This window comes from Mesitornis unicolor, unplaced genomic scaffold (genome assembly GCF_000695765.1).
Source record: "Mesitornis unicolor isolate BGI_N332 unplaced genomic scaffold, ASM69576v1 scaffold6789, whole genome shotgun sequence".
Lineage (NCBI taxonomy): Eukaryota > Metazoa > Chordata > Aves > Mesitornithiformes > Mesitornithidae > Mesitornis > Mesitornis unicolor.
The window spans coordinates 5,155-23,825 of NW_010206458.1; the positions used below are offsets into that span (position 1 = coordinate 5,155).

The 18,671-nt window shown below is 35.1% G+C and overlaps 1 protein-coding gene across 1 annotated transcript in view; it reads left to right on the forward strand.

Annotated features, from left to right (window-relative positions):
• LOC104546374 (vacuolar protein sorting-associated protein 13A-like) overlaps positions 1–11,351 on the forward strand; it is a gene marked incomplete at its 5' end in the record, with an annotated part of 16,272 nt that extends 4,921 nt beyond the window's left edge. The window contains 3 exons of the mRNA XM_010191752.1: positions 8,319–8,404; positions 9,581–9,704; positions 11,229–11,351. Of these exons, the coding sequence (XP_010190054.1) occupies positions 8,319–8,404; positions 9,581–9,704; positions 11,229–11,351 (333 nt within the window). The remainder of the gene's footprint in view (positions 1–8,318; positions 8,405–9,580; positions 9,705–11,228) is intronic.
• Between the last annotated feature and the right edge of the window lie 7,320 nt (positions 11,352–18,671).

An 18,671-nucleotide genomic window follows, 5' to 3' on the forward strand; every position in this document is an offset into this window, starting at 1 on the left:
AAAAAAAAGTAAAAAAAATCCACCCCAGAACTAAACCCTTTGTAATCTTATGTACAGCTGAAAAAAATACCAATTTTTTCAAGGCTCTACGTAGTAAAACTTCAGAAACTTACAGAAGTATTTAGTTTTTTATTTATCTAGACATGGGAGAGGGGAGATAACAACACCGAATGACTGTAATTCTGATTTGTGAATTCTGCAATATGACTTTACAAGTTACTTGTTTTATTCTGTATTCACTGGAATGGTTTTGCACAGTTTTCTCATTTTTTTGGTGGTTTGTTGCGAAATTTAGGTTTCTGTGTTACATTTCAAAGATATCCTGCAATAGATAATTTATATATCGATACATACTGTACTAAGAATTAACTCTTCTGCCAATATCTGAAGAACTAGAATTGCTCTAAAGCAATAAGAGCTTCAGAAATGTTTGCATATTTACCAAAGGTGATGTCATAGCCTTTGTTTTCTTACTGTCATCTAGTTATCAAAATTCTGAGGGTAGAACCTTTAAAATCCGTAAGATTTTTAATAAGTCTGATCTCTTGAGCAATAAACCAAAGAATATATGCCTGTAATCTCCCAGATAAGTGGAGACAAACTCAACGTGAGAGCTTGTTCTAGCTGAAAGTACTGATGGTTAAGGTTTCTACAGATCATGTATTGCTGCTTATTTTGTAATACTGTCATCTCAAAAGGATGTCTTGAAGAAGTAGTTGAAAGACTGTTTTGCGATGTGTTACTGACTGAAATGATATGGGAAGAATTCTGAGTGTTTTAGATACAAGTGGATCTCTAGCATTTCTTTGAAGAACATAGGAAATTCTTTTGATGTTCTATCATGAAAAAAGATATATCATGCTTAAAAGTTGAGGTACAACTTTATGGAAAAGTTATTGCTGCATTATTTTAACTTTACTGGGTTTTCAGAACTTTGAATATGTTGCCTGACATTTTCTTTTTCCTGTTTGGCTTTTTAGTGCAATTTCTTTTTTATCCTACTAAATTTTGTTTTTCTTCTGTAATGACCTGTCTTACAAGATAATGTGTGTCAATTTTTAACAAACCACATGTTTTCCTCATTCTGTAACAGCTTTAGAAAGAAATGCAATCACTTTTTCACTGAAAAAGCATCACTGCTAAAATAAGAGTGTGATTTTTATAAAGAATACATTTTTTCTATCAAGTTGACCTTTTTTTAAACATATAATTCTACAAATCATTACAGAATGTGGAAGTAAAATTTAGCATTAATAGGTCAGGTATCACTAATTCAAGTTCCACTGCAATGTAACCAAAAAGAGTTCTTTACTTAGTAGATTGAATGGTAGTAGAATGCCAACTGAAAAAAAGTTATTTCTTGAGTCTAGCTTTCTCTGAATATATATTGGGAAAAATAATTTGGATTTAGGATAACAAAGAATGTATCACCTGGGATATTAGAATTTTCTTTGTCTCTAAGTCAAGAAACGAAAGCCTGTGAAAACTGTAATAGCTAACTAGCTGAAACTGATGCTCTTTTAAGGCTCCAAAAATGAAAAAAAAACCCAAAACTCAGAGATTATTTTATTTTAGTGATTTAAAGTAACATATCAAAAAACACAGAGCATCTTTTCCAATGCTGTTTTTTGTTTGTTTTTTTTTTTAAATTCAGTTTAATGTATTTTAATAGTTTCACTTTTGGCTGCAGTTTTTCCCCCCACATTTTCACTGGTGAGCTGAACTTGAAGTCCAGTACTGTTGTTGAAAACTCCAGGACTGAGTGCCGTCTTTTCAGCTCAGGTTGCCAGGTTTTCTGCTGCTAGCTTCAGAACAAGTTGGTTATCCAGCTTTTCCCAACTGTTTAGTTTTACTCTTTTAATGACTTGTATAACGGTAACTTGGAATTTATATGCTTCCTTCTTGCTAAATGAAGAATTGACTGCACTCTTTATCTTTGATGGTATCTGGTACATCCCTTTTGATCAGGGTTCTTTTGTCTTTTTTTCAGGAGGCTCTGTAGATACAAGTCAGTGCAGAGGGATAATATAGACAGTTTCTGCGATCATTTAATAGACTGTTTATATCTTTGTTGTTGTTAGCCATTAACAGAAGCTGTAGACATGCCAGAAATCACTGGTCTTTGACCTGCTAGGGAATAAGGCTGAAAGATAGGCTAGTCCTATGCTTATGAAAATAAGTCATTAACTTTTGCACCATGAAATCAGTGGAATTTTCTGAGTCACACATCAGTGCCTACCCTAAACTAAAACAAATAAAAACCTTTTTTATATTTTTATTTTGCCTTTATGAGTTTGTGAGGGCTCTTTTACAGTGTTGTGTAAGGTTGCTGCCCAACTATGCTGCAGTGGGTGTAAGCTTGTAGAGAAGACAATACTTCAAAACTGTGGTTCAGTACTGTATCCTGCTGTATTGAGGGTGTTCAGTTCGTGAATTCGTGTGATTCGTTTTTGGTCATTAGTTAAGCTTCAGATTAGGTGGCAGAATGTTGGAATGGCTTGAACCTTGTCTCTTCAAACTTCAGTCTGCCAGGAAGAACATCAGAGAAGTGGGAAAAGTGTGTCATACTCCTCCTTTCTTTCCTTTCCCTCAATCCCCTTGGGTTTGGGTTCAGATTAAAACATAAACATCCATATTTTCAAGTAGTCTAAACCTGAGGTTTCACTTCATAAAACTATAGGGAGAAATTATTTTCAAAGTTCAAAGTAACTTCATATTTATTAAGCATTGTCCTGGCTCTTACCAGGCATCCATTTATGCATGCTCTCTAGTTTGCTGGTCCCTTAATTGAGTCACAGCTGTCATTATCCATCCTCCTTTGGGAAACCTGTTGTGCCTAGGTAAAAGAAAAGAGCAGGATCCTTACTACTTAGATGTCCAACATTTGGATATTATTTCATAGCTATTGCCCGCTGTCAAATAGAAGACATGTATATTTACAGGAAGCTGGCTGAAACTAACACCATTTCAGAAGAACATGGAATCCTGTGTGACAGTTTCATTTTAGCTTGTTTGCGATTGAAGTATAAATGCTCCTATATAGTGGAAAAGCAAGTAAAACTAGAATTGTCCTAGGCAAAGCATACACCAGCTTGTTTACTGATGGAGAATACATAAATGAAAACTGAAATATTTTTCCATTTCCCTGCTGACACCATAATCATTTCAGATGTTACAAATCAAAGAACTTTGGTTGTGTTGGCAGGAAAACCCAAGAATATCTAGATGTGGTCATCATAATGAAACTGTAGATGAGTATGGTTTCTCCATTCAGCTCATCAAATGAAGTCTCTTGGTGTTCATCTAGAAAATTGACCAAGGTAATTCTGCCAGTCAACCCAGGCAAATTTTTTTTCCATTGTGAAGTAGAAACTGTGTTCTGAAAGAAAGTTTCCTGATTTTTTCTGTCCTGTGTACTGTGGCCTAAGATTGAATGGCAGCCTTGACCACAGATTTCTGTTTTGAACAAAACTGTGTTGATTTCAGAGCTGCTGTTCAGCTGAATGAAATCTTGAAGTCAGGCTCTAACACATCATGGACAAAAGGTTTGCTTTTTGTAAAATGACATGGCACATTAGGATCACTGCAATGAAGGCGTAGGCAATAAGGGATTACTGGTCTTATTAATAAAGGATGATGGAAGAATTTTACATGGCAGAGGGAGGAATTATTTACATGGTTGTTTTTTTCTGTGTCAACAGTTTTTTGCCCTTTTTCACACACATTCATTCTAGATCTAATAAGTGACCCAGGTACTGCTTAGAATTATTGAATGTTTCTCTGGGGAAGATTAGATATGTAATTATGTCAGCTTAGCCTGCTGAAAGTAGCTTTTGAAGAAAGATTTTGTAATAGCTTTTGAAGAAGATTGATTCAATGTTACTACATTCAAAGCGGTAATGGTCTTTCTGGTTTGTTTTTTTTTTTTACATGTTTCTGTTGAGATGAGTTCAGGAAGGGTATAAAACATTCTTATGTTTATATCACGCATACTGTTACTATTTTTTAGAACTAACAAGGATTATAGATTTAATTTTTTTAAAAATGCAGATATCCCACTTTTAAGACACTGAGCATATTTATATATCCATCTCTGCACAAGTGATCACATCTAGTGTTAGATTATTGCAGTGACATCTAAGCATTTGTACTACAGGGAAGAAGAATTTGCAAAGGAAGGGATTTATGCTTGGATTACTTCACATTTTACAGCTACTGGAGTGTCTTTTTTCAATAGATTCATTCAGTTTCCACATCTAGTCAATGAACCATAACATATACAAAAGTAATTAGGTTATTAAACTTTTAAAAATTTGAAATACAGAGGTTATATTGTAAAAAATAGTATTTGTTTTCTTACAGTGGTGAACAGTGATTGATCAATGTTAACTTTAATGGTTTTGCATCAGCAGTGATGCAAGTTGCTGTATTTCTCCAAACAATAGCTAAAATCTGTAAAATTTAGAAAACATAGTTGTGCATCTGTATAGAGGGACCAGTTGTATTGGGTTGGCCAAAAAGTAATTGTATTTCTTTTTTATAGAGGGACATACATGGAATGTAATTAAGTTAATTTTAAACTGCAATTTCATTATGCAGTATGACAGCTGACAGTTCAGGCTTGTTTTAGAAAAAGGAAGTGCATGCTTTTGTTAAGATTTATTTGGCATTGATTTAAAACTGGAATATCAAAAGGAACATTTTCATCATATTTTGCTGTATAACTTCATAAAAGGAAAAAACGCTGTGCAAGCTCATAAAAAGTTACGTGATGTGTATGGTGAAGATGCCTTAAAGCTGCCGCAGTATCAGAATTGATTTGCTCAGTTTCAGCCCGGAGACCCTGCTCAGGAAGGCCAATTGAAGTTGATAATGACAAAATAAAGGCATTTATCGAATCCAGTTGGCGTTTGAGGACATGAGAGATTGCTCATAATCTTAACATACTGAAATCAAGCATTGAAAACCATTTAAAACAACTTTGATATATTAGGAAGCTCGATATTTGGGTACCACATGAGCTCAAAGAAATTCATCTCACTGAGTGTACATTGACATCTGCGATTCTCTCCTGAAATGTGAAAGAAACACATTTTTCATTTTTGCAATGCATGATAACTGGCAATGACAAATGGATTGTCTACAACATCGACAAATGAAAAAGATAGTGGAGCAAGCGTGATGAACCAGCTCAAAGATCTTCACCAAAGGAAGGTGATGCTGTCAGTCTGGTGGGATTTCAAGGCATTGTGTATTTTGCATTGCTTCCAGGGAACCAAATGGTTAATTCAGATGTGTACTCTTGTCAACTGGATGAATTGAATGGTACCATCAAACAGAAGCATCCAGAATTCACAAAGATGTTGTGTTTCTCCACGATAACACTAGACCACATACAAGTTTGGTCACTCATTGCAGCTTGGATGAGATGTGTTACCCCATCCACTATATTTGCCAGCCCTGGCACCATCAGACTGCCATTTGTTTAGTTCTTTATGAAACTCCTTGAATGGTTAAACCTTCACTGCTGGTGAGGATATCAAAATTACTCTTGGAGCTGTTTTTTGCCAAAAACCAGAACTTGTTTGAGCACAAAGTCATGAAGTTGCCTGAAAGATGGCAAAAGGTAAATGAACAAAATTGTTCAAAAATTTTCACTATATTGTTTAATAGTTTTTGTTTCCCATGAACAGTTTGACTTTCATTTACCCAGAAGAAAATGCAGTTACTTTTTTGCCAACCCATATATCCTTTTATATTTGAGTTGCTTAAGCCACTTTGGCAGCAGAGTGCAGTAGTGATGTTGCTACAAGAATTATCAGCGGTAAATTGGTGTATCCCTCTATGAGGCATTTCTTAATGAATGGGTGCAAATCTAATGCTAAAAGGAATAAGGATTGTGAGGGCTAGAAAAATATAAAGGCAGAAAATTTAGGAGCATTTACTGCTCTGCATTGGCATAGATACAGATATTACCTTTGCAAATGGACTGTACAGCATTTTCCTGTATGTTATTTCCCAATCAATGTCTGTTGTCTACAAAACTATAGAATGCAGATAACGTGAGTTTATGATCTTTGACTCATGCTTTGACTTAACTAATAATGAGGAGTAGTTGGCTCAGCACTTCCCACATGCTAACAATATTTTTATGCTGAACAAGTCATTTACTTGTGAATCTGAGTAGAATGAAATACTTTGTGGAACTTTGTGGACATTTAAATAGGTTTTATTTAGGATTGCAACCTGTGTGGTAGTTAAGTATATACTTCCATAATTATTACAATAATTCTAAATTCAGTATCATTAAGCTGAGTAGGTTACAGTGGGGTGAAATGACATGTTGAAAATTAACTAGCAAGCTCATGAAAAGACAGAAAGAGGTAACCCTGCTCTTTTAAGTCCCACTGTAGCCTTACCTCAGTGCTATGCAAAGCATAAGAAAGTTACCTTCTTTCATGCAGTAAAAAGCCTATAGATCCTCTTCATCCTAATAAGGCTAAATTGCTAAATGCTTCTTCCCCGTAATTGCATCTAATAGAAGAGAGATACTGCTCATACTTTGCAATATTTATAATGTCTTTTGTCAGTAAGAGAAATTGCTGGCATTGTCACAGAGTTTTGCAGATTAAATGCAAGGATGTGTATTTGTTATCTATTGAACCACCTCTTCCCGCACACATTATTTCTGTATGTTCCTGTCAGCCTTCTCCTCCCTCTTCCTGTCTTTCATGCTAGGTCACTAACACTGAAAATCCATCAGAACATAGAACTAACCAGTAGCCTGGTATCTGTGTCAGGTGTCCTGTCCGTGCTGTCTGCCCATACAGCCTCATTTGTCATCTAACCGTCTGTGTTGTGTGCCAGAATGTTAGAGAGGCTGCCTTGGTTGTTTGGTTATTTACGTCCAAGCTCCTATTTCATAAGAGAGGCAGGGAGAGACTCAAACCGGAGGCATGGCAACCCCTAGACAAAGCTTGAATAAGTAGTTTCCAAAAATAATAATAGTTTAAAAATCTGCTTTGTGGGGTCTTAACTCCTCATTTCTTATGCCATTCTTTTTGCTGTATTCATTCTGCTCCTGACACTAGCTCTTGCATAAATAAATCTAAGCAGTGACTTATGTAGTGACTTATGTAGGTTGACACATGATCAGTAGCTTTGATTTTGTAGTCCAGCAAAGCTGGGGAGAGAGAAACAATCTGAACTTCCTGAGAACTTTCTGGAAAGCCCTCTTGGGAACCTGTTACTCAAATGTTCTTGCATTTCAGTCACTGAAGAATCAGTATCTTTGAAGAAAGGCATCATTTAAAAAAATCTTTGGGCAAGTGGAGTTATCCATGAAGCCAAATTTGAAGTTGTAGTGTATGCCTAATTAAATGTCTATCATTTTATAGTGGTGATGGATACATATTAAATGGTTTTGGTATTTTAACTGTATTGAGAACTATGCAGTATATCTGAATAATATGTTTGTAGTTAAGGGTTTATTGAATCATACTGGTTTATAGTACTCTATTTTTGCTTCCATTTAGTAGCAGGTGGGAAGTGTGCAAGCAGTCATGTTGCTATTCCTAACTAAGATACAGCAATCTTAATTAAACCACTAATTTAATCACTCATTGCTCATTGCTTGGTTGCCAAGTCATGTTAAAGTTACAGAGCCTCTGTTTCTTAAAAATTATTCATCAGCTGTCATTAATATTTTAAATTTATGGCCCAGTAAAGGATATTCTGCTACAATATTGACAGCAATTGTAGCAAATATTAAGTAAGTTCAGGGTAAAATGAAAGAATATGGAGAAATGCTAAGCATCACTTCAAGTGCATTATTAAGTCCCACTGTCTACAAGGTAGCAGGTTCTTGTATGAATTTAAGTATAGATTTATCTCCAGCGTTAATTACTCCAATGTTTTGGAGGTGACGTAACTTGAATTAGGAAATTAATCCTTTTTTCTATTGTTCTCTCAGAATTGTATTAGTCAGCAGAAGTTTGACGTGTACTAAAAATATGTAGAAAACTGAGTCTTGAAATGTTTTGAGAAATTACATTGTTCCTTGCCATTTTTTGTTAGGATTGACTTTTATTTGCAGTCTCATTTACAACAACCAAACAATTTTACGTAATTATGAACATTAGCTGTCACAGATCTTTTAGTCGTATTCTGACTATATGAAAGTAGCCTTTTATTTAAAAGTATGTGCTGTGTGCTTTGTTATAATTTATACTTTTGGGGATAAATACATTTTAAGCACAAAATAAGTACACTAATTTGTCCTAGCATATTCAAAGCTATAAAACTTTTATCTCTTTTAGAAAATTGAAAATGGAAGATTTGCAAAACTCAGATATATTGCACATGCTATGGTCAACAGTACGGATCTGTTAATGGTAACAAAAAGGTCAGCAGTTATGATTCTGAATTACTAAGTACTTAAAATTACAATAAAAATGAGCATGCCTTGATAATTGTTGATCAGTAACTGCTTTGACACATCTGTCATTATGTATGTATATAAAATAACGGGGAAGGCATGCTTAGTATTCTGTTAATAATCTTGTTCAACTGGCATTGTTCAGCACAGAAATACTTTCTTTTGAGTGCCATAGCAATTTCTCTATTTAAGGAGAGAAAAGAAATGCTGAGTTTATTATTTCTTTACCTGCGAAAGATTTGTACTAAGTCCAGTCAGGTTGAAGTCAATGGAACTGTGGGATTCACTTACAAATTAGCATAATGAAGGACAAAAGGATAATACAGGAACAGAGTCAGTAATGTCTAACAGTGGCGTATCAGGTGTCCTTCTCGAAAAGTCTGTACATTTTGTAGAAATACAGCTAGAAGTAGTGTTATCGTTTCAGTGTTCAGGTGTTGTGTCCAGTTCTGGGCCCCTCAGTTCAAGAAGGACAGGGAATTGTTTGAAAGAGTCCAGAGCAGAGCCACAAAGATGACTGAGGGAGTGGAGCATCTCCCTTACGAGGAGCGGCTGAGGGAGCTGGGTCTCTTTACCTTGGAGAAGAGGAGACTGAGGGGTGACCTCATTCATGTTTATAAATTTGTAAAGGGCGAGTGTCAGGAGGAAGGAGCCAGGCTCTTCTCTCTGATGTCCAATGACAGGAGAAGGGGCAATGGGTGCAAGCTGGAGCATAGGAGGTTCAATCTGAATATGAGGAAAAGCTTTTTTACTGTGAGGGTGACAGAGCACTGGCACAGGCTGCCCAGAGAGGTTGTGGAGTCTCCTTCTCTGGAGACATTCAAAACCCGCCTGGATGAGTTCCTGTGTGACTTGGTCTAGGTGATCCTGCTCTGGCAGGGAGATTGGACTGGATGATCTTTCAAGGTCCCTTCCAACTCCTAATATTCTGTGATTCTGTGGTTTTGCTGTGAAACACAGTATTTTAAATGAGTTAGAGGAAGGTTCAAAATTCACTCTTTTGGAAAGTATGCTCTATGGTTGTTAGTTATCATTAAATGAGAACTATTCTGGAACAATGACTTCACTAGAGCTAGGGTAACTCAACTTTGAAGTATTTCAACATTAATTTTTAAATTATTAATTTTATTTTCTGGTGTCTAGTGGTGTGTTATTTGTGACAAAAGGGACATTTGGACAGCTGACATGTGAATGGCAATACACGTACGATGAATTTACCAAAGAACCATTCATTGTTGATGGCAGACGATTACGCATTGAAGCGAAGGTATGTTAACCTCATCGTGTTTTGTTTTCTTATTGTGTTATTGTTTATAAAATTGAACTTTGAATTCCTGATCTCCCTCCTTTGAATTTGTGAACTCTCTTCTAGTTGTGATGCATTCAGAGAAGGGAGTTGAAATTTGTCATGGGCAAACTCCTCAGATAACTAGCTTCTGACTGCTCTAAGCTGAATGGTGACTTGGGGTTTGTATATTAAATCATTCCTTGTGCCCTGGGAATTTTTTATTAGCATGCATCAGTTTGTGCTGTATTCATAGTTTGGAAAATGGTGATACAACAAAACTCTCTCAGAAAGTTGCAGAATATTTTTATTAGCATTCTGGCGCTGTGGAAATATGTGGAAATCTACGTAATTGTGATCCTAAAGATTCATCTATATCAGACCAATATATTTGCATGTGCTGTGCCTCAAGGATTGTTTTTCCATTTGCTAGTAACCAAATTCTTCAAAAGTATAATAAGGTATAAATATCTTAATGAAAACTGTAATAACATATGCTTATCCCTGTCAATGCAAGTTGAAGAATGTTGCTCTCAGTAGCAATTACTCCTTTTAAAAACCCCAAAACTTTATTTCCCTGTTAAATTGGCAAAGGACGTAAGAAGAAAGATGACCACTGATGACTGAGTATATTTAAAGAGGAAAAGTTCCTTGAAAATTTATTTTTAAAATTCTTGTTGAGATGGTAACTGAATTTAACTTGACTCAATAGATATACCTGCTAGTGTTTTGTTTCGTTTCTGTTTTTAATAAGCTTAATGTGTGTAGTTACACATCTTGGATCTCAGGACAGTCTTGACAGTGTATGAAGTCAATCAGTTTTTCCCTCAGATTATTTGTTCCTATTGCAAAAAAGTATGAAAGGCAGAGCCATATTGCTGACTGGATTTCTGACTGCAAGTGAACTATTTACAGGATTAAATAATTCTTAGAGTTTCTGCCATTGAATAGCATATCTATCTTTACCCCCATACAACAGTCATTTCAGAGTCCATTCACATGTCTACAGTATGCTCTCTATTGAAATCTATGGTTGAAAACTGTAGTTTGCAAAGCACTGCTTATGTTTATTTCTGAAGCCTAAGTTGCTATTTTCACTACTGAAAATCACTTCTTACAGGTCAGTATTGGTGGAATGTCCACCTAAGCAATAATTTGAAGGAGAATGAAAAATTACAGCCTTTGGGAGTACTGGATTTTGTTACCTCCCACACTCCATTATCTGCCTTCCATTCTTACACACTTTTATAGTCCAGCCCGCAGGGACTTTATGGTAAAAAGGAAAATCTGTGATTGCTCTAGTGTTCCACTCCACTGTGCTTTCATGAAGAAAATGAAGTTTCTCAGGGTATGTGCATGTGATGTGAACATACTCAGATTAGTGTAATGGGTACAGGTTGCTGTCTGAACAATATAGCTGCCTTAATGGTAAATAAGTTCTTAGTTGTAAAGTTTGAAGAAACTAACTTGAATTTTTAATTACTTCATTTTTTGGTTTTTTTGTAGGAACGAGTTAAGTCTGTGTTCCATGCCAAAGAATTTGGTAAAATTATTAATTTTAAAAGTCCAGAGGATGCTAAGGTAAAGTCAAAATACTATTACAATTATACTGTTCTAAATTTGGCTTAAAAAGAAATTTTCGTAAACTGAAACTACTATGTATTATTTAAAATTCAGTATTTCCACACAGCCGTTACACAGATGGAAATGGCAATCATCTATTCAGCACTGAATTTCAAAAATACTCAATTCTAGCACCAGACTTTTCCTTACCTAAATCTTTGGAATTATAACTGTCTGTCAAATAGCTGATTTAACAGCACCGCTAACAAAAATGAAACAAGAATGAATTAAAATAATACGTTTTGGTAGAACAAACAATATTTGTAAATTACTCCTAGTTTTATTCAGGGGGACAGAGGAGTGTCATTCTTCCATCAAATACAGTTTGGGTTGAAAAATGAAGAAAAATCCATAATAGAAACAGTTTTATTTGATACATAATATGGCTGCTATTATTATATTCTATGCGATCTCTTCATTTTGACATCACTAGTTTTCACTACAACAGCAAGGAGTGGTTCAGGTCTGCTACCAGAATTATCAGGTAGCCAGGTTGCAAAAGTTCTGCCTTGTTTTTATTAGTGTAGCTCAATATTTTCAGAAACAATGAATTAACCTTGTATATTTGTACATCAGTGAAATATAAGTACCCTAAGGTTACTCCTTGAAATGGTCTGCAAAAGTTGCATCCTCTTCTCAGTTTAAGTTCCTTATGTCTTCACGAGGGTAGTTTCTAACCACAGGCGAGTGATGTGTTTTGACTCTTACCTCAAAAAGCATTACAAATAATGTCAAGGTATTTGAGGGCACCTCAAATACTTTTTGTTGTGTGTTCTGTTTTGGCTGTGGTAGAGCAGGGGCAGCATAAAGGTCCAGTAGTCTGTGTGGAAAGGGAATCTCATCTATGCCCCAGCTAATTCAGGAACAATACCAAAAATCAAAGTAGTGCATCATATTATGTATGCTATAAGTCTTAAGCAAGGAAAAGAAGGCTGAAAAAGTTGTATGCGCTTTTCACAGAAATGTTAGTTTACATATATTCCTAGAAAGGCCCATGAACCTCATAAAGCCAACAGGAATGTTAATATGAGGGGGAAAGTCGCACAACACTAAGACAACACTAAGAGAACTGTTCGAGGAACAGTGAAAATGAAACTTGCACCCTTCAGAGTAAAAAGGTATGAGGTTATTTCAGTGACACTGCTTTTGAACAGTTTTCCCCCTTGTTAGTCTAAGGGACACTACAAGGTTGTTTCATCTGTGAGAAGTGCCATATTCTGATATGAACAGTAATTTCCTGAACAGCCAATTATTTTTTCAAACCTTCAGCATTGTGCTAAACAGCAGCTCTGGTCTCCCTGGAGGGTGCATTTGTGATGGAGAGGAGGGGATCCTAAAGATCTGTGCCATAAGACCTGATCCAGTAACAGAATCTGATTTGCTATAATCTACTTATCTTCCTTGAAAACATTATGCAGCTTTATTATGGAAATCCCTTTGTAAAATTTCATCTCCTGCCTTAGATTTCCATGTTACTGCCCTTTTGGTTTGTTTGTTGTTTTTTTTTTTAACCCTTCCATGTTTAGAAAACATGAAAAGTTTCATGTGGAATTTTTACAGAAATTCCTGAAAAGGAGCAAAATATAGTTAAAGAAAGCTTCTTTCTCAGTAATCTCACATTGCTGCAACCTATTCTTGTCCTCAGTCTTTTGTTATCCTTACTTCTTTATTGCTATTTGTGATTTGTCTGGAGTTGTAAACTAATGCAGAGCATTAACAATGGTGTGGGTGAAATTATGGTGTCATTTATGTTTTTAAATAAAATTCATTGAAATACAGACCAGGAAATCGAAGTATCAACCTAGGCAGTTTAACTAGCTGTGGTATTCGATGTCAGATATTTGGTACTTAAATGCCTCGATTTTTATGTGAGAAAATGAGGGATTTATAATCTACAGTAGAGTTTTAAGCGCTGCGTTAAAACTCAGTTAAGAAGAGAGCAGACAGTGAAGTGTCTGGTCAATCCAGTCTGATTTCATCTGCTTTATATGGATTTTACCAAGGAAATATTTTTTTTCCTTCCTTCACACAGTGGATCCTTTCTAAACTGGAAGAAGTAAGAGAGAACCAGCCAAAATTGTAATGAATGGAAAAGCACCAACATCTGAAGAACACTGAACAGCTACTGTTTAATTCCTTTGTAACAAGCAGAACTATTTGAAAATCAGCAACAAAAGCAAAACATGAGGGAAATAATATTTATTACATTGTTTATTATGGTCACAGTGTCTATGGCTATATCACAAAAATAGATGACGTTAAGTTAAAAAAAATCTAGTGATGAAAAAGTTCTGCCAAGTTTTGGCTTGCTTTGTTTGTTTCTTTTCAATGTAGGAATTCCAGGTTTCTTTTTTTATAAATACAGTGTAAAAAGAATTTGGTTTACCATTACATTTGATACTGAAATAGAACTCTGGAATAATTCTTAGGATAATCTTCAGAGCAAATCTTTCAGTTTTTATTTGATTCTGAAAATCAGAGCTTAGTTTCTGTCTTAAGTTTCATATGACTTGAGGCGGTGCTGAATTTCAGGTTTCTTTATCAAAGGAAATGTTAACTTAATGATCACAAGTCTTACAACTCAAGTTCTTAGAAGGGTACCGACTAGGGAAGTCTATTTTAGATGATCAGAGGTCTGGCTGCTTAGTTAACAATATTACTACTTTTCTGTAAATGAATGGACCAGGTCATAATGAATTTACATTACAGTATCACTTTCAGTGTAAAATTTTTTAATATTCTCTCAAGGAGATGTTGCAGCACCTCTATGGATCTTCACAGAAAATGTAACAGTTTACAAAAATGTATAATGGGGAGAATTAATATATCTCTGCACTAAAAATATTAAAGCCTATTATTTTAATTAAGTTATTACCAGTCTTGCAACTTAAGGAGTTTATGGGGTTATAAGTGCACTGTTGCCTACCAAAAATAAATGCCTTGGATTACACAGTATTGTGTGCTAAGCAAGTGACTAATAAAGTCAAATTTATATTAAATAATAAATATATTTCACAGTTGCTTTTATCAACTTTTCTTACCCAATGAAACTTTTTTGTTTCCTATCCAGACAGCAGAACTTTAATAAGGAGAGCTTGAATGTGTGTAATTCTGTTTATTTATTCGATGCATTAGTCATAGTATTGTTGAATGGCTGTTTACTGCCGTTGGTATACAAAGTACAGGAAACAGTACAGTGTTACATGAAGGTTTCCATAAATTCCCATATTGAAGTCTTCAGAATACCTGGTACATAGAGTAAGTACCTACTGCCAGATATTATTTCCAAACAATTGCTTGGAACAGATACAGTAATAGGATTTAGTTCTGACATTGCTGGTGGTGCTTGAGATACCCAAATTGTTGCATCATCAAATCTAAAATTACTAGCATGCTAACCTACAATTGCAGTTCTTTCATTTACTATAAGTTTTGTCTTTGGTGTTAAGTAACCATTAAGTGGGTTGCAAAATACATGTAATATTGAAAATTTTCCCATAAACTGTAAATTGAATCAAAAGATTATAAGAGAATTCCAAGCCATGACAATGACTGTGTTACTCCACTTGTTTGTACACTAAGCATGTGCCAAGAGTATTAGCTCAGGTTATAACCATGCCAAACTAATATGATACTTTGCCTTAGATAAGTAGTGTTTTTAGGTGCACTAAGTACCATTCCGAATCTGGAATTTGTTTTTCAGCTATAACTTTTCATGTAAGGCATAACAGTTCAATTAATGACCTTGATTCTTGATTACTGTATTTGTTATTTGTCGTCTCCTTTCTCCTTCTATCCCCAGTATTTACTGAGTATCTGCTGCAACTTTGACTTCTAGTACCTCTTGCATGTATTTTGTACATTCCCCTTTGTGTAGGTATTCTAAATATTTTCTTTTCACAGAGACTCTTTTTCAATACATACTATCTCCAGTTCTTAACTTTCTTACATTTATTTTGCCAGCAATCTCTTGATTCTCAAATCTCAGTTGGCTCTTCAGTAATATTTGAGCAATTTAAGCATTAATGTTGAAGGTTTTCTCTTAAATATGTATGTCTGTGGTTAAGCTCATGTTTTGGAAAACAGCAATTCCCCCAAAATTGCATTATTCCTATAAAGTATAAAATTATTTGATATTCTGTTCTAACTAAAAGCCTTAACACAAGAACTAAAACACTGAAAGTGTTCAAAGGTAGGACCTCTCCTCCACCTCCCTCCTTGTTCTCCACTTGTAATGACAACATTATTTTCTGTAGTTGCCTTTTTCTAGTCAGTAAATTGTACCTTTTACATTTGTGTTTTCCTTACACTTTCTCCATACACAGTCATGAATTTATTTGCCATTTCTTGGCAGACATCAGTTCTGTTTTAACTGTACATCACCTTGGGGTGAGGAGAAAGGTATTCAGTCTTATCCCACGGTGTAGCTTTTTGGGTTACTTCAAGTTGTTCGCTGTGCCTCATTCTTTATTGCAGTATATGTATTTTTTTAACAGAAAGGCAGACTAGATATATTAATTTTTATTAAAAATGTATATGCTATTAGATATGGGGATCTCAATAAAAATTAAAATGTAGGCATTTAGGTCTGGTCACTGTGGTGTTCCAAAGTATACTATGGCCTTCACAAAGTAAGTATTGGAGCAAAGTTTCTCTTCTAGATGACAGTTATCTAATAGTAGTACCTTTGAGAAATGTAATTTGGGTTGCCAGTAGTAGTTTAAGTGTTATAAATTACCTCTGAGAAATCACTGATGAACCAGACATAGAATCAAACATGCCAGACACATTGCCGAAATATTTATAACTGTTTGCACCTCTTTTTGTTCAGCTGCATGGTTTTGCATGGCATGGCTCTTCTGGTTTCCACACTCTTCCCCTCCCTCCCCACCCCAGCCTCTTCACCTTCAATAAAGTGAAAATTAATTTTATTTGACTGGAATGTGATTATTATTTGCTTTCTTTATATGCTGCTTTAGTTAACAGGCAATACCATTACTCAGAATTTTGAAGGTTGAAATTGACAGACTCAGTCAAATCCTGTCTCTGAGAACACAAGGTGAAGCAGCCATTGCAGTGAAAGCCTTTACCTTTGGTTTATTAGAAGGACAAGCTTAAATTACTGGATTTACATGTGTGTAATTTCCGTTTAAAGTTTTTTTTTTCTGTTGCTGCATTTAAAAAACATAGATGATGTTGCCAGATAACCAGATACTTATGAAATACTTTTTTTCCCCCAAAAAAAATTCTGTATGTATACAATTAGCTATTTATTATCTTTAGCACTTCACAAAATACACTCACATACCAAACATACCACTGAGGTCTTTTGTTCTTTCTGAGTTATTTTTAGCCACCTATCTGCAAATAAAAAATACCATACACTAGTCAATAAAAGATTAATATTACTATGTAATGGTGGTTGAAATTTAATACAGGATATTCTTGAATTTGAACTGCAGACCCTTAGTTTCCTGATTATTCTGCTGATGTAAAATGGCTTCAATAAATACATCACATACCTTAATAGGATTTCTAAGTCTTGTTTTTAAATATGTACATATCCATATGACATTCAGATACATTTGTATATTTTTAATTTATATAGATATATGTAGATAGATAGATATATCTATCTCCTGATACTGTATTAGCTTCAAGAATGAAAATATTCCACAGAACTATTCAGAAGACTTTTTTTTCCCTTCACATTTGAACTTCAGAAAAGAACTGCCTGAAGTTGATTGATTTACAAAGTAAAGTATTGAGTACACAGTGTTTCTTCATACAATTCCACAGTACCTTTTTCCAGCATTAAACTCTCTCATTTGTTCCCTCTCTATATGTAGTGACTGATCTTTACTGAAGATGCAGCAAAAACTAAAGAACCAACCAATAACAATGAAACATTTACCTCCCAGGAACTAAGGAGATAGGTGGCTAGAGTTCCTAAAAGTTAATTACTGAGGTGCTGAGGTTTTTTTTTTCCCTATGTTGATCAATTTATCTGTAACCTGCCAAGGACAGGTCTCAGGTTCTGTATAAATGTGTTACTAAAACCAGATGGGGTGAAGGAGCTGTCTGTCCTTACTATTGTGTGCAGAGTGTTAGGGAAATTAATTCAATACTGTGGACGGTTTGGAGTTCTTTTTTTCCAATTTTTTAATAACGGAATTAAGTCCATGTATTTCAAAAGAACAGGGTTATTAAATGTGGAAACTGTTCATGAAAAATACTGCTAATATACATTGTATATTTGTAATTGTCTCAGATATGGTGCAAAGTGTTTCTGAGAGATTTGGTTTTCCTGTGTATCACAATACTTTCTTCACTATGCAGATCAAAATTTTACAAAACATTTCACATTTTCATACAAATTGTTTTAGTTTCATTATTCAGTTCTTGAGTGCTTTATGTTTTTCTATCTAAAACTGAACAAATCAGCTGCCATCTTTTTTTTCTTGCCTATAACTGTATTACTCAGTCAAGATTTGCCTGTTGTTATTCTTACCGGTGGAATAATTTTCTGGCCAGTATATGCAGGTACATAGAAGCATCACCTAGAAGCCTGAGCTTTGTTATTTGACCTAAGAAGCAGCCATGATCTTGGTCACAATTTTTGCTTTTTTTGCCTGCAAGTGGTATCTGAGGATCTAAAATTCCACTCGGAGAGGACACAGGATTTTTACAAAGAGGTTTTGAAAAAATAAACTGTCTTCTTGATGGATGTCTCCCCATTTTCTCCTTTCTGTGGGCTTTCATTCCCTGTTGCATCAAGCAGATTGAGAACTATGTGCAGAAGTTTTTCTTGGTAACAGCCCTGGTGAATGTGTTTAAATGTTGGTTGTGAAGTGAGAAAGAAAAGCATTTCTTGTACTGATGGGTCCCGTAAAACAGTGACTGCCTCATAATCTGCAAAACTTGTACTGCAGCAAAGCCAGGCTCCCAAATAATTGGTGCCAATGTGCTCTTCACATAAACAGCAAATCTTGACTCAAGATATGGAACTGCTAAGAGTTTAAACAGATGTTTGTCCAAAAGTTCCCAGGGGACTCAAAACTGAAAGTTTCCTCTATCAAATCTGCTGCCCTAGCAAAAGTACTTTTGTTGTCATGTGTCTGGAAGTTCTTAAGTTAATGGAAAACTTCAATATCTGCAGATTTTACGACAAAAAATGCCTTTGAATTATTTTCTGAGCAGTAGTGGTTAGTTTAGGACAGCGAGTCCAAGGACTTGTCAATGATGCCAGTTCCTCTGAGGGAGGGTAGAGATGACACGGTCGGCAAATGCATAGACGTGCTGTTTTATTCCATGCTTTCATCATTC